This window comes from Dipodomys merriami, unplaced genomic scaffold (assembly GCF_024711535.1).
Source record: "Dipodomys merriami isolate MVZ:Mamm:240054 unplaced genomic scaffold, mDipMer1.0.p SCAF_57, whole genome shotgun sequence".
Classification (NCBI taxonomy): Eukaryota; Metazoa; Chordata; class Mammalia; order Rodentia; family Heteromyidae; genus Dipodomys; species Dipodomys merriami.
This window is the reverse complement of record NW_027206146.1, coordinates 5534743-5550649: the sequence shown is the minus strand read 5'-3', so window position 1 is coordinate 5550649 and position 15907 is coordinate 5534743. Positions and strand designations below refer to the sequence as shown.

Here is a 15907-nt window from a genome sequence, read left to right as displayed (position 1 = left end):
GGCTCTGGTTCTCAAGGTTTATTCGGGATCGCGTGAACGGAGGCGGCTGGGAAGGCGGGGTCCCCGACGTGCACACCGGAACACCACCCCCCCCTCCCCGTCCTCCCCCCTCCAAGGGAGGGAGCGGGGAGGCTTGACTTTTTCTTAAAAATATAAATGTATTTGCATCGTTGCGTCCCTGGGACACCCCGCTTGGCCGGACCCCAGCCGCGGGGCGGGGATGGGGGCGGGGGGTTCTGAGCCCGGAGGAAGAGGAGGCGGCTCCACCTGCGGGCGGCCCGGCTCACAAGGCCCCGTGCTGGGCCTGATAGCGGGACAGCACCGCGCGGTAGTGGGACAGCTCCTGCCGCACGGCCACCACCTCCTGCCGCAGCAGGGCGTTCTCCTTCTCCAGGAAGGCCGCCCGCACCGAGATCTGGTTCTCCTTGAGCCGCCGGGCGTCCCGAGACCGCTTCGCCGCCTCGTTGTTCTTGTACCGCCGGCTCCAGTATTTCTCATCCTGGGGGTGACCGGGCATGAGGGCGCTGAGCATCTTTCTAGGCACCTCCGCCCCCCCCCTCCCCTCACACTGTGCTGCTCTGCAGCAGAGCCTGGCAGATACCCGAATTTCGCAGGGGTGGGTACCCAAGGATCTCAAGGGCCCTGGTTACTAAAGAACAGATCCCAAGCAAAAGAGCTAAAGCACACAAGTCCCAAGTCTCCACTGCAGCAAAGCATACCCCCCTCCCCATCGCCCAGCTGGGGGCCTGAAGTTAGATCCTTGTTGCTAAGGATGCTTGTTCCCTAGCAACCAGGCCTTCAGGGCCTGAGGACTTAACCACAGCCTATTATCCATCACCTTCCCTGGTTGCTAAGGAAAGCTTAGGTAGGCCCTCCAATGATGGGAGTTTGCTGTCATTAAAACCCTGGGACTCTTTTGACCTAGTTGCCAAGGCAACCTCATGGCTCCTTGGCAAAGAAAAGTGAGCTGTAAGTGGTGAGTCTCCGAAGCCAGAGAGCTACCCTGGCCCCTGAGACCTCCCCTTGGGTCCTCCAATCCCAGAATGCAGTTACCAAGGACCACTGCCAGCTGCGAAAAATGCTTCCCTCGGCTCCCATTTCATTCAGGCTAGTTGCTACTTGTTAGAACACATCTACGGTCCCAGACTATGGAATCAGAATCAAGAAGAGAAGCTATCAGTCTAGACTCTGGGGCTCTTATCAGCAGATGGTTGTGCCCCACCCACAGGCAAGGGAGACCAAGAAGACCACAGCACAAAAACAAGAATTCAGTCACCACCCCAACCATACCCTTCAGACCCAGGTGTAGGCTGCTCATAGGAAATTCCAGCTTCTCACAAATACAGTAGCAAAGCCTGAGCCTCTGGGGCAAGAGGTGATCACTCCAAAGGATGCCCCCACACTGAAGCAAGGCTGAGCGGCTAATGAAGCTGTCCTTGGCAGCTGGGCCTCCTGGAACTTACACCCTGCTCCACTGGGGGTTCTGGATGGTTGAAACTCAGAGAAACTCCAAGCCTGAACAATCAAGACCCAGCCCAGCCTGCTGAGACACTTTCATGAACCTCAAACCAAAGCCCCAGCCCCTGTGGGCCTCAAGGTCTCAATCTTTGGATGTAGGCCAAGAACACCTGAATGATCATCCCAGTGAGAAATCCAGGCCAACTGTGAGCAAAGACTCTTCCTTAGCTGTGGTTCTGTCCCAGGCCAGGCCTGGGCCCCACATCCCTTGTGTGGCTCACCTTCTGATCCTCTGGCACCTGGATTTTCCTCGCCTTCTTCATGATTGGCTGAGGCTTAAGTTCCTCCTCAGAAAATCGGTGTCTCCGAGGATCAAAGGTCTCATGGCCTGGAATGCTTGACAGGGCGAGATCAGCAGGGTCAGGTTCAAAAGTCATCAGCACCTCCACTGTGTCTGGGTCCACAGGACTAGGTGTGTCCCGAGAGGTCGCCCCTTGACAAACAGAACAGGTCACTTGAACATACATTGATTTAGGGGACTAGGGTCCCAAAAGCTACCCAACCTCCCCTTGCCCGGGCATTTTAATCCAGCACGTGGAAGGCTCTCCTGAGTGTACCCTAAAGCTTGCCTGTCTGCCGAGCATAGACCTATGTAATATAAAATATGAAAGTTCCCTAAGACACAAAGATACTTAGGCAGGGAGACACCTCTACTTTTGCAAACAGGGAAACAGATCAGCTCATAAATTAGCCTTAAGTAACACGAATCCGGGTAATAGCTTCTAAACCTCTAAAGATATGCACTTAGTTTATGTCCCCCACGTAGTCTACCTTAAAGCCTGAACCTCTGGGCAATGCTAAAACCTCAGGCTGTGCAAGGAAAAAGAACCTCCAAAAGAAAAACAAAAGACTCTCCAGTTGAACTCTTTTTTAGAGCAATTCACTCGCAAAGGATTACTGAGCAGTGAGTGGAAATGGCTCTGAAGTTTCTGGAGGTTGGGGCAACAGGAAGCGCCTGTACCTTTAAAAGCCAACAAGCTGGGGCCAACTGAGGACAAGGGTTCAGAGCCGAGTCACGTGCCGCCGCCGCCTGCTTCCCTCCTCCCCCTCCCCCTCCCCGGGACGCGCTCACGTTCCCGGGCCCCGCCCCCCCGCGCGCGTGTCGGCGCATGCGCCGCGCGCAGAGGAGGGAGGGGCTCACGTGGCGCGGGAATGTGCCGCTGGGAGACCTAGCCCTCGCTCCTGCCTGGAGGTCGGGGCCAGGGGCAGGGGTACCCGGGAATCTCAGACCTGTAGCTGCCCCCCTGAAGACCCCCCGTGGCGCCCTCAAGGGCCTCACCTTTCCCCTCGCTCCTTCCGGTTTCCGCTCCAACTTCTTACTCCAAGGATCCCCGACCCGACCCTCCCATTCGTCGGGGTGGGGTGGGGGGGCGGCATCGGAACCGGCCCCATTCCTATGCACCCAAGCCCTTTGCCACTGGGGTGCCCACGATTCTGAGATTCCCAGGCCCTCCTGTCTTAGGAATGCTGGGAGCTCCACTGGAAAGTTCCAGAATGAAGATTCCCTCCCGATCTTCCCCCCTCTGCAGGACTCTTGCGAACAAGGGTGCAGGCTCCTTTCACCTGGGCAACCCAAATCTGCGCCCAGCCCCGGCCTCAGAGGTTCCCGATCTTAAGAGATCGTCGGAGTTACGTCCTAGCCCAGTGCCACCCATTCTGAGCTCAGATTCGGGGCCAGTCCCCAGCCCGGCTCTTGTCCTGAAGCCTCGGGACCTCACAAAACCCATGCTATCTCCTGGAGAGGCTTCTGGAAACTTTGGATCCTGAGTCCCTCCTTCCCCCACGGATCCAGAAAGATCAGCAGCCCCTGACCTATTTAGGGGAGCGGGGACGAGGGGGTGGGAGTGTGTGTGTGGGGGGGAACAGAACTTGGACCTTTCAAGACGAGGACACCCAAAATCCCCTGCCGGCAGCCAGGATCCCACGGTCCCAGCTCCAAGCCCCGCCCCCTCGCCGCCAGCCCCGCCCCCTCGCCGCACCTGCGCGGTGGCCGCCGGCGGCCCCCAGGGCAGCCCGGGCGGGGGCGTGCCCTGGCGAGGAGCGAGGGGAAGCGGAGCCGCAAGAGCCCGGTCCCGGGGAGGGTGCAGGAGTGCGCGCGGGCGAGGGCACGGGCGATGGGCCTCCGGGGGGCGGCGGGCTGGGCGGGAGCCCGTGCTCCAGCAGGAAGGCGTCCAGGTCCACGTACTCCACGTCCCCGAATGGCAGCGTGCGCTCCCATAGCAGCGGTGCCAAGAGCCCCGGGCCAGGCACTGCCCCCGGGCGCCCCCGCGGGGACCCGCCGCCCCCCACAGCCCCAATCGGGGCATCTGCAGGACCCGCCGTGTCCAGGCCGGGCCCCGGGACGGTGGCTGCGGGCAGAACCGCCTTGCGCTCCTTTTCCTTCAGGAGACCTGCGGACCAGGGAAACACGGGGTGGGATAGAGATGAGGGGGGAATAGAAGAGACACCCCCCAAAAATAGGAGAGGAGGTATAGGGACCCAGAGATGACAGAGATCCAGAGAAGGGAGGGGGGGACCGAGTGTCAGAGGGGAGAGACAAGTCAGGCAAGGAAGGCAAGGAGGGAGAATGGGGAGAAATACCCAGAGAGAAAAAGACAGGGAGAGGCACCCAGGGAGCCACCGACACAGAGAGATAGGGGACAGAGGCCCGGGAAGGGATGGGCACCACACACATCCAAAGAAAAGAGATACAGAAGTTCAGAGAGAGGAGATGGGGGGGTGGGCAGGTGAGAGAGAGAGAGAGAGAGAGAGAAAAAGCGCTCTGTAATTCCTCTGTAGTTCCCCACCCGCCGCACGCCGAACCTCCTCTTGCCTCCCTCCCCCACGATTAGGAAGGGACAGGAAGGGGTTCTATTCCTCGGGCACATTCCTCATTCCTAGATTCCATGTGAGCCCCACTAGCCCCGCCCAGGCCCGTGTCACCACCGTGTGAGCCGCTGACACACCCCCTCCCTTCTCAAGACCCCAGGGGTGCAGACTCTCAGGCCAAAAGGGAGTGGGGGCTGGGGCCTAGATTCCAGTGTATTCGGGGAGCAGGACACTGAGGACGTTAAGATTCTTTGGGTCCTCCTGTGGACAGATTGCAGGTTGGTACTTTAGGGACTTGGCCTCAGAGATCTGGGGTCCTCTAAACACCTGGGTAATTGAGTAAAGATTGGTAAACATGGACACCGAGCACGTAGGAGGTGTCTATGGACACCCCATCCATCCTCCTCCCCAACATTTGAGTCCCTAAGGGAGTGGGGCTAGAACTCACAGCTGGCCGGCTCTTTGGGCTTGTTGGTCCCTTGCAGAAGGCTCCGAAGCCCAAGCAGTGCTCCCCCTCCAGGAGGGGCACCGGCCGGGCCACCCAGCAGCAAAGGGGCCGGGGTCCTGTCGCTCAGAGGCCTCGCCATCGCCGGGCACCTGCCCCCAGGTTCATGAGCTCATGGAGAGGCGAAGGGCTAGGCTGCCAGTCACCTGCACACCTCGGTGCTTCGGGAGCGAGTGTCTGCCCAGGGTCGGGCGAGCGTAGCTTGCAAGCTTCTAGTATCCAGAACGCTGCAAATCTTACGATCGATGGGGATTTGCGGTGCTCCGTGCAGAAACGTGCAACTCAAGAGGTTCCCAGGAGATCATACAGTCTGGACGAATGGGTGACAAAAATCAGGTGTCCGATTCTCTGCACCCGAGGATATCCGGGGACACGGGAGCTTCTCGTTACAAGGTGGGCGAGCTTGGATCTTGCAACATTTGCAGCTCTCGCTAGGGAAGGCGCTTTGCAATCTGCACCGAGAGGTGTGCGCCGAGGGGCGGAGGAGGGGGCAGGAGAAAGCGGCCGCCTCGAGGCGTGGCCAAAGCAAACTTCTTTCGCGGAAAAAAAAAAAAAAATCCAAACCAAAACACCCGACGCCACAGCGCGCGCGCCCCTCCTCCGGGCCCCCGCCCGCGCCGGTCCGGCCCCGCCTGCTTCTTCGGCCGTGCAACCCGGCCGCGTGCCTCCCTCCGGCTGCAAGCACGGGCCAATCGTGTCCCGACCCCTGGAGGCGTCCAGCCAATGGGGCCCCTGGATCCGCCAAGGACCAGGAGGGCGCGTGAGGGGCTGAGCTCGTGAAGTTGCCTTGCCTTTGGGAAGGAGGCGGGACACTGACCTACATTTGCCCAATGGGAGGTGGCGCGGGGGGCGGGACCTTGACCCAGTTTGGACCAATGAGGACGGCGGAAGGGGGAAGCACATGGCTCAGCGCGTGCTGCCTGTCCGGGGAGGGGGGGGGTCGGTGCGGGCGGAGAGGTGCCTCTTAAAGGAGCCTTCGGTACAAAGGAAAGCCCAAAGCTTAAAACACCAAGTAGCAAATGCTTTGGAAGAAGGAGATTGGTCCGGGGGAAGAAAACTGTCACTCTTTGGTATACAAATATCTCCCCCCCCCCACCGCGCCTGAGAATCAGACCACGAGAATCAGGAAGTATTCTGTCCCTTTAATAGCTTTGTTTTGGGTGACTCCCCTCCCCTGACAGGGAGGCTGGGGAAGGACAGGCACAATCCTCGACGGGGAGGCTCAGCGGCCGTGGGGGGCACCATCCACTGCAAGAGAGAACACAACTTGTGGGGGGGATCATTTCATAAGGGGCAGGGCAGGGGGTGGGGCCCGCGGAGCAGGACCCTACCACCAAAGGTGGCGAAGGGGGAACCAGAAGGTACCAGGTACAGAGGCAGGGGAGATATATTTAGTGAGGTCCTAAATCCAACCACAGGGAAGCTGCAAGCCAAGTGAACTAAGGACATCCAGTTCAGCTTTAGGCTGAACTATCTGAAGGTGTACGCGGGGGACCGAAGGACCAGGACTGTACCACCACATCACTGGGCTGAACCACTGCCAGAGGAAGTGTGTGTGTGTGGGGGGGGGGGGGGGGGAAGATGGGTCATACCATGTTGACCTTTCAGTAAGGGTGGGCACTGTCGGTGGCCCATTATCGGGTCGTACCACACGAAAAAAAAAGGCGGGGGTGATTCGGAGCAAGCCATTTTTGAAAAGTGACAGCAGCACAGACCAGTAGAAAAATTGCACAAGGAAGGAAGTGACGGGGACTCAGGTTATAATCAAATGGAAAAGACATCAGGGAGAGATGTTGGGCGGTAGCACGTGGACCAGGGAGGAGAGAGAAAAATGACAGCCCAGACTGGACCACACGGAAGCCACATAGGGAGAGGGGGAGAGGGGCGTTATCACTGAGGCACAGAGGGAAGGATTGGACCAGGACGTTGGAAAGGGTGCAGACTGGATCATACCATGCAGGCGATAGTTGGGGCCTCGGCAGCGTCTTTCGGGGTGCCTGGGGTCCCTATTGCCCCTCAAGGCCCTGTGGGCCAAAGGCTGCAGGGGCCGGCCGTTCCCGCTGAGGCTCTGGAAGATCTGGGATGGAGGATTTTGGCTCAGGAGCCTCAGGGAATGCATCTGCCAGGGGAGGGGGGGGGAACGGGAGAGAATGAGCAGGTGGGCGTGGCATCGCGTGGCCCCGCCCACCGCCCCTGGCGCGTGAGAGGAAACAGCCCTGGTACTGATGGCTCAGGCCTATGGTCCTAGGCACTCAGGAGGCTGAGATCTCAGGATCCAGGCTCAAGCCAGCCCTTGATTGAAACATTAAAAGCAGAACTGTGGCTGGGCGTCGGTGACTCATGCCTGTCATCCTAGCTACCGAGGAGGCTGAGATATGAGGATCCCGGTTCAAAGCCAGCCTGGGCAGGAAGGGCTGTGAGACTCTTATTTCTAATTAACCACCAGAAAACCAGAAGTGGCGCTGTGGCTCAAGTGGTAGAGCGCTTGCCTTGAGCTGAAGAGCTGAAGGACAGCGCCCAGGCCCAGAGTTCAGGCCCCATGACTGATCAAAAAATAAATAAATAAAAAGAATGGAAGGCATAAAATAGTGGAGGGAGGGGTACAGACAGAGGGTCACCTGGAGGGAGGTGATATTGAGGGCTCGGTCAATGAGGATCCAGGTGACAGTTTCTGAGCAGGGCGGGGTGCTGAGGGAGCCCTGATAGGTGATAAAGCCGAAGGATTCGGGGAACAAGAGCTCCAGGCTCAGATCTTGAAGAAAATAGGCGTCATCTGTAGGAATATCAGGCCAGCATGAAGAGGCGTTGCCTCTCCTGAACCCTTGAACCCATGTGTGGGTGCTCCCTCCCCGACACACCTCAGACTTACTCTTGTAGGAGATGCGGGTGATTGTGTCTCTGTTAAGGAGGCGATTTAGGAAAGGGTTTGAGCTACCGGCCACCTAAGCGGAGGTACAAGGTGAGGAGACTGGAGTCCAGAAGTCCGAAATTCTCATTCCACCTCCCCCAGAACTCTGGATCCCACATGCTCACGTTAACGAAGAGACTGAGAATGGCCAGGCCATTGGGACCCCGAGAGGCAGCACTGAGATTTCCATAGAGTTCTTGGTTGAAATGTATTAGCTGCACCTGTGGAGGGCGGGGACAGAGAATGGGGCTGGGGGCTTTGGATTGGTGCTGAGGGGTGGAAGGCCAGGTCTGAGGGTTGGGGGAACCATAAAACAAGAGGAGGTGAGGGGGATGGAAATTGGGATGACCGAGGATGGAGGATCACAAGTAAGGAGTGGCTACCTCAGCAGAGAAGCCCTGATGATTGATCTGGTGTTCAGAGCCGGCTCCATCACGAGCTCCAAACAGCAATCTTAGTTCACTGAGTCGGTGGCTATAGAGGAGGGGACCCCCAGACACGTTGACCACAGGTCGGGGTGCAGGCAGGAAGGAGACATGGCGGCCAGTGTTGTATAAAGTACCTCGGAGCTGTGGAAGAATCATAATTTCGCAGGGCGTGAGAGGACCCAGGGAGAGCTATTTCCCTCCAATCCTCCATTCTCTTGCGTCCAGCAATCATTTAAGCTTTGAACATAAATCTGAGTACCTGGCTCCCTCCTGGCCCATAGTAGTTACTCCATATTGGTGACTTTGCTTAATTAACATGCACTTATTGAGGTTTTTTTTTGTTTTGTTTTGTTTTGTTTTTGTCTCGTGGGTCTTGAACTCTGGGCCTGGGCGCTGTCCCTCAGCTCTTCAGCTCAAGGCGAGCGCTCTACCACTTGAGCTACAGCGCCACTTCCGGTTTTCTGGTGATTTATTGGAGATAGGAGTCTCATGGTCTTTCCTGCCGGGGCTGGCTTTGAACCGAGATCCTCAGATCTCAGCCTCCTGAGTAGCTAGGATTACAGGCGTGAGCCACCAGCACCCGGCTACTTATTGAGGTTTGTATTTTGTTTTAAGTAAACTAAATATACGTAACCTGACATCGGACAGCGTGTCAGACATCTAGGAAAGAGTACGGAAGAGGGAAGTTAAGATTTATCTAACAAAACGGTTTTTGATCAGAAGGGTAAAGTTGCAGGCTGGACGTTTTAAATATCTCCAGCTGCGAAGGAGTACATGAATGACAGGAATCAGTGCCTCTGGCCAGCATGAAGGCTGTGGCCTAAGTCCAGGTGGAAGAAGATATAGAGTGGATGGGGGGGGGGGGGGGCGTTTGTGAGAGGAGGAAGCGGAGAGGACAGGAAGTGAACTGGCTTTTAAGCCTATTTATCAGTGGAACTGGAGAGAACCTGTGTTGGAAAGGGAGGTGAAGGAAGAGATGCCCCCAAGGTAACAACTCTTGAGGCTTTTGGCTACCCCATCCAGCTAAGCAAAAGGTGGTGCCAGCTCTCCTTAGAAATGGCACAGCATAGTGGGTCCCCATATGGATTGCTGGAACTGCACCGCTTGGTTTCCATTCTGGCACTGCCATGCTGGCTGTGTGATCCTAGGCAAGTTACTTAACCTCTCTGGCCCTCTATGGTCTGCATTCATCATATAAGGATAACAATAGCATCTATTCCATGTTCTGCTTTCCATTGCTTCTTCAGACATGGGAAGACTGGGCAGCCATGTTGGGAAGGGAAGAACAGGTGGTCTAGTTCACACTAAGAACATTCCCTTCCTCCCAGCAGGCACTCCTCTTTACCCAAGGTCCATCTCTCACCTCAGCACCCCCACTCCTGTAGCCTCCCCCACAGGATCACCCTCCTCCAGGCCCCTTACCTTCTCTCCCCCTGTGCTCAGCCTTAGTGGAGGTAGAAAGGGGTCATACAGGACCCTCTTCAGGTCTACATCCACCGGGCTCTGCCGCTTCCCCACTGCACACAGGCTCCAGGCCGCATTCACCAGACCCCAGAAGGGAGGCCCTGGGGAGGAAGGAGGGAGGAAAAGGAGACCAACTAAGGGCCTGGGACCAGTAGCTCAGATCTGCTGAAAGAGCTGAGGCCTGGATATCCAGACTTTGAATGTGTGTGTGTGTGTGTGTGTGTGTGTGTAGGTGGGGGGGTGGGGGTCTAGGGTCTGGACTCCTGTATGTGAGAGAAGAGACTGAGGGAGGAGGCAGGAGTTGGGACTCCTCTTGGATCTGAGGCAGGAGGATGGGGTCGGGGGGCCTGGACCCCTGAGGAAAGAAGCTGAGGCCTGGACTCCTGGGTCTGAGGGAGGAAGTTGAAGTCTGGACCCCTGGGTTCTGAGGGAAGAGGGTTGAGGTCTGCAATCCCAGACCCTGAGGGTGAAATCTTGGGTGTGGATCCCTGGATCTGAGGGGTGAGGGGTCCTGGCATCCAGAATACTATTTTCTAGAAGGATCTTGGAATAGTTTCCTAAGATCTCCTTCCCCCTCCTCCTCCAATCCCTCCAAATCTCTCCTTGATCTGACCCATCTTCAATCAAGTCATTGCGGACGGGAACTACAACTCCCAGCAGGCAGTAGGACTATAACCTATTCATTCGCTGCCTGCCCGCCCAGGTGCCCCATGGGAGTTGTAGTTCCGTTTGGGCTCCCTTGTCCCACAGCTGGATAATGAGTAAATTGAGAGGGGAGAAAGAGTTGTTGGATCAGCCGGGGACCGGGGTGGGGGGTGGGGGTGGGAACAGGGGTGGGGTGGGGGTGGCGGCACAAGCCTCCGATTCCCAAACGGAAACCCGGAGCTCGGGTTCCTCGCAAACGCGGGGCGCAGGCTCTCCACCCCCATTCCCAGTCCTTCCTCTCACTCCCACTCGCTACTTGAAATGCGCATGTATAATGTCCTGTGGTGAGCGCCGGGGTCCGGAGGGAGGAGGGGGGGAGGAGAGGGAGGGAGGGGGGAGGGGGAAGGGGGAGAGACCTGGCGGGAAGCAGGGGGCTGGAGACCCACAGTGTCAGGGAAGGGGCTGGGGCTGAGCCCTGGGTGCGGGGTGCGGGGGGGGGACCCGGGGTCCGCACCCCGGCTTTCACCTGGCACGAAGTTCCCCTGGAGATTGTCTTTGTAGGTCCACCAGTCCTCGGGGTCCGGGGCCGGTCCGATGTGAGCTGGGGGAGAGAGGAACTCGGATGCCTTCTCCCGGGGGGGCCCCGCCCCTCCCCCGCCCCGGGCCCCCTCCCAGCCCCCCCGCCCCGCGTCTTACCTGCCGCCCCCAGTGCGGCCCAGAGCACCAGCGCGCGCGGGGTCCCCATTCCTGCGAGGCCTCCGAGCGCCCCCGTCCCGGCGCCGGGGGGGAGGGGGCTCAGCTCCTCCCTCCCCTCTTCCGGGGATCCTGACCCTCCAGGACCTCCAGCCTGGTCCCCCACCCCGCCGGGGAGCCCCAACTTCCCTCTTCCCCTGCCAGGTGCCAGGGGCCGCGGCGCCCCCTCCTCCTCCGTCCTCTCCGCGGACCCCCAGCCCTGCGCTCTCGCTCTACCTCCGGATCCCGCTCTCTCCGCCTCTGCTGGCCCCGGGGTTCCCTCTTGAATTCCAGCCCACACCCCCTCTTCTCGGCAGCCTCTCCTCGGCTCCTCCCCAGCCTCTAACTCCGCGCCTCCATCCCGGCTCCTCCGCCTCCCCCCCTCCTCCCTCTCCTCCTCCCTCTCCTCCTCCTCTTCTTCCTCCTCCTCCTCCTCCTCCTCCCCCCAATCTCCAGGCCCCCTCCCGGGCCCCCCCCCCGTCCTCACCCCCAGCCTCACCCCCTCTCCCGCCCGGGCTCCCCAGCCTCGCCCCCCCCCATCCTGTGATTCATGCTTTATTTTATTTTATCCTGGGGGGAGGAGGGTGATGATCTACATCTGCAGACACTCCCCGAGCCGGTGGGGGTGGGGACAGGAGCGTCCTGGAGAGGGGTCGCCCCCATACCTCACCCCGGGTCGGGTGGGGTGGGGCACCCCCCCTCACCTCCGGACACCTGGGGCCCCGAGCTGGCCGCTCCCGTCCTCCGCAGGAGGTGGAGCCCGGAGAACCCCGCGTCTTCTCCCCACACCCAGGCTGCGGAGGGCCGGGGACAGGGGGGTGGGTGAGGGATCCCGGGAGGTGGGCTCCTCCCCCCCCCAGGCTGGAGCCCTCCTCCCCCTGGGAGACCTGGCTCCGGACGAGGGGCAGTCTGAAAGGCCGGGGATCCCCGGGGAGACTCGGGTGCGGTGAGAGCGGATGGCCGGGAGGGGGAGGCAGAGACCTGGAGAGGAGGGGGAGGCGGGGAGGGGCGGGGAGAAGGGAGCAGGGGAGGGCAGGGGCGGGGAGGGAGGTGTGAGGAGGGGGGCTACGACACTCAGAGGAGAATGAGAAACCGAGGAAGAGGTAGAGAAGAGACAGAACTCAGAGGCAGAGGCTCAGGGATAGACACTGGAGAGAGTCACCAGGCAGGGGTAGGGAGGGGAGACAGACAGACAGAGACAGAAAGACAAGAGAAGAGAGAGACAGAGAGAGATAGAAAGAAACAGAGACAGACAGACACACACACACACACACACACACACACACAGAGTACCCAATGAAGGTTGGAGAACACAGACAAGAGGCCAGGAGTCTATAAAGAGCCACGTCTATAAATAGAGCTGTTCTTGCAGAGAGGAAGGTGACAAGACAGGGAGGACACCAATAGAGACCCAGAAAGAGAAGAGAGGCCGGGAATCAGATCAGGTGACTTGAAGGGAAAGTCCAGAAAGGAATCAGAGACAGACTTTCCTGCAGAGATGGACACAAATGATAGGGCCACACATGGTGGAGCATACCTGTAATCCCAGCACTTGGGAAGTGGAGGGAGGTGGAACATCACATTTCAGGCATAGCAAGACCCTGTCTCAAAAACAAAGAAACAAAACTGGGCACCTATGGCTCACACCTGTCATCCTAGCTAGTCAGGAGCCTGAGAGCTGAGGATCCTGATTCAAAGCCAGCCAGGACAGGAAAGTCCGTAAGATTCTTATCTCCAGGGAACCACCAGAAAACCAAAAGTGGTGCTGTGGCTCAAAGTGGTAGAGTCCTCGCCTTGAGCAAAAGAACTCAAAGACAGCACCCAGGCCTTGAGTTCAAATCGCATGACAAAAAAAAAAATCACTACCACCACCAACAAAACCCAAAACTAAAGATGAAGAGGTGGAATAGAAATGGAGGGTGACTCACAGAAAGATCCCGGGAAGGCATGTATAAGTTATCTCCTGTTGCATACATAACACATTTATCTTAGCACTTGGTTTCTTTAAAGGACATTTATTGTCTCTGGGTAACAGGGGTTCAGGATTGGTGAGTGGCTGAACTTAGGGGTGGGGGAGGTGGAGACGGGACAGGGAGGTGGTGTCTGGCCTTTCAGGAAGGTTCCGAGCTTGGCCAGGATTTGAGTAATCTATCTACCTGGTCTTCCCAAATCACCCCTCTTAGGCTCCACTCATCATCAGAAATGAGTCACTTAGCCTCGCCACAGTCAAAGGAGCAAAAATTAGCTCCCATCCTGATGTCTGGAGCATGTGGGGACTTATTTTAGAGTCACCCACTAGAGAACAGGAAGAGAGAGACAGAGACCCACAGGGGAGGCTGGACCTGAGGTTCAAGTGGTATAGCCCTAATTGTGTGTGTGTGTGTGTGTGTGTGTGTGTGTGTGTGTGTGTGTGTGTGTTTTGGTCAGCTCTGGGCCTTGAACTCAGGGCCTAGGGCGCTGTCCTCAGCTCTGTTGCTCAAAGCTAGTGCTCTACCACTTTGACCCTTAGCTCCACTTCTGGTTTTCTGGTGATTCATGGGAGATAAGACTTTCTTTCCTGCCCTGGCTTGCTTTGAACCATGATCCTCAGATCTCAGCCTTGTGTGTAGCTAGGATTTTTTTTTCTTTCTTTCTTTCTTTTTTTTTTTTTTTGCTTATGTGGTGCTGGGGAATAGAACCCAGGGCCTCATACATGCAAGGCAAGCACTCTACCACTGAGCCACCTCCTCAGCCCCATGTAGCTAGGATTATAGGCGTGAGCCACCAGAGTGTGGTAGCAACTCTCACCTTAACAGATGCAAAGCCCTGAGTTCAAAAACAGACTGTGTGAGGTCACCGAGATGCTCAGAAAACAAAGAAGTTCGGTCAGGTGTGGTGGTGCACACCTGTCCCCAGCTACACGAGAGGCAGAGATAGGAAGATGAAAGCCCAGTGCTTTCTTGGGAAAAAGAGGGAGACCCAGCTACAAAGCTGGGTGCCCATGGCTCATGTGAAATTCTAGCAACTCAGGAGATTAAGATCTGAAGACTGATGTTCAAAGCCAGTCAGGGCAGAAAAGCCCATGAGACACTTATTTCCAATTAACCAACAAAAAGCTGGAAGTGGAGCTGTGGCTCAAGTGGTAGAGCAACAGCCTTAAGGGAAAAAGCTAAACAAGCACTTGCAGGGGCTGGGAAGGTGGCTCAGTGGTAGGGTGCTTGCCTTGCATGCATGAGGCCCTGGGTTCGATTCCTCAACACCACATAAATAGAAAAAGCCGGAAGTGGAGCTGTGGCTCAAGTGGTAGAGCGCTAGCCTTGAGCTGAAGAGCTTGGGGACAGCACCCAGGCCCAGAGTTCAGGCCCCACGACCAACCAAAAAAAAAAAAAGAACTTGCAGCCCTGAGTTCACACTCCAGTTCCAACACAAAGAAGAGGAGGGAGACAGGAGGTCAACAAGTTTCTTGACCTCCAAGGTAGATGAGGGACTTCTCTTTGCTTCCTCCATAAACTGAGCCACTTTGAGGATAATAATTACCCACAGTCACTCCCATTTAACAATGATAATGGGGCTGACTGTGCTCCTCCCCAGCTCACCAACTTTCCAAGGCCCTCCAGTCCCCACAGGGCAAGAAATCCCAGGCTGAAAACCAGGCCTTAGTCCTCTTCTGACCCTTCTTCCCTTCCCCCCCCCCCTTTATCTCTTTCCCCATTTCTGACAAGGTCCTATTATGTAGCCCAGGCTTACCTTGAACTCATGATCCTCCTGCTTCAATTTCCAGAGTTGGGGAACGGTAATTACAGGTTCACCACAATGCCCATCACATCTTCCTTTCTTACTACACCAAGCCTTCTGGGATTAACTAGTGCCTCTATTTGGGGCTCCCTCCCCCAACTTTTCTGCTGGACACATTCCTAATCAAATATCCATATGTTTCAGGAGACCTCCCCTCCGGGAAGCCATTTGGATTCCACCATGGCGTGGAAAAGCCCTCTTCTGAGCTCAGACAGCCACCTGGGCCACCTCCATTATAGAGCCCGGATGTACTGGGCTCTGTGCCCAGAGAAGAAAGGGGCGGAGGTGGGCCCAGATGTCGATTTCATGCCTATTGGTCTCGGGTGCTGGGAACAAAGTTTGGGTCATAAGGAACATATGGGGTTTGCCCTGCTCCAGCTTTCATCTCCCTCCTCCCCAGCTTCTGGGTTGGAGGCCTCAGCGCCAGGGCTCTGCCCTCCCTGTCCTCAACTTCTTTGCTGGAGGGGTGGCCTCTAGGTGTTTAACTCCTAGGGGTGTGGCCTAACAAACTCACAAGACCCCTACTGTGTGCCTGACACTGTGCTAAACTCATCCTGTAAACTCATCTCATCCCCCAAATGGCACCCTGTTGATTATTGCTTATGATGGCCACCCTCCCCACTTTATTTTGTTTTTTTTGTTTTTTTTTTTGCCAGTTGTGGGGCCTGAACTCTGGGCCTGGGCACTGTCCCTCAGCTCTTCAGCTCAAGGCTAGTGCTCTACCACTTGAGCCACAGCACCACTTCCAGCTTTTTCTGCTATGTGGTGCTGAGGAATCGAACCCAGGGCCTCATGCATGCAAGGCAAACACTTTACCACTGAGCCACCTTCTCAGCCCCCCTCCCCACTTTATACTAAAGGGCAGAGAGTGGATTCGAATCTAGGTGGTATGGCTCCAGATCACAGTCTCCAAGAGCACAAACACACAGCCACTTAAAATGTGTCCAATTTGTGCAGCAGTGATTTATGATTCCTTTTCCAGTGCTGTGGCTTTACCTACATGCTTAGAGCGTCTACACAGGCACTCTATCTCAAAACTACATCCCCAGCTGAGTTTTTAAGTTTGCATTTCCCCCCATTTTAATTATATCAGTACTCTCTTGGCTACTCTTTTAGGGGGTAGCA

At 56.9% G+C, this 15907-nt stretch overlaps 2 protein-coding genes across 2 annotated transcripts; both read right to left on the bottom strand.

Moving 5' to 3' along the window:
* Positions 1-5: 5 nt before the first annotated feature.
* Dbp (D-box binding PAR bZIP transcription factor) lies at positions 6-5514 on the bottom strand. Its single transcript, XM_070001042.1, has 4 exons — positions 4775-5514; positions 3498-3908; positions 1740-1951; positions 6-499 (listed from the first exon to the last, which is right to left on the bottom strand). The coding sequence occupies exons 1-4, from the start codon at positions 4911-4913 to the stop codon at positions 284-286; spliced, it is 978 nt and encodes a 325-aa protein (XP_069857143.1). The 5' UTR covers positions 4914-5514; the 3' UTR covers positions 6-283.
* A 444-nt stretch (positions 5515-5958) lies between these two features.
* Ca11 (carbonic anhydrase 11) lies at positions 5959-11116 on the bottom strand. Its single transcript, XM_070001038.1, has 9 exons — positions 10973-11116; positions 10803-10877; positions 9590-9732; positions 8123-8308; positions 7865-7960; positions 7701-7773; positions 7450-7604; positions 6785-6950; positions 5959-6079 (listed from the first exon to the last, which is right to left on the bottom strand). Exons 1-9 carry the CDS (start codon positions 11019-11021, stop codon positions 6054-6056), a joined length of 969 nt encoding a protein of 322 aa, XP_069857139.1. The 5' UTR covers positions 11022-11116; the 3' UTR covers positions 5959-6053.
* Between the last annotated feature and the right edge of the window lie 4791 nt (positions 11117-15907).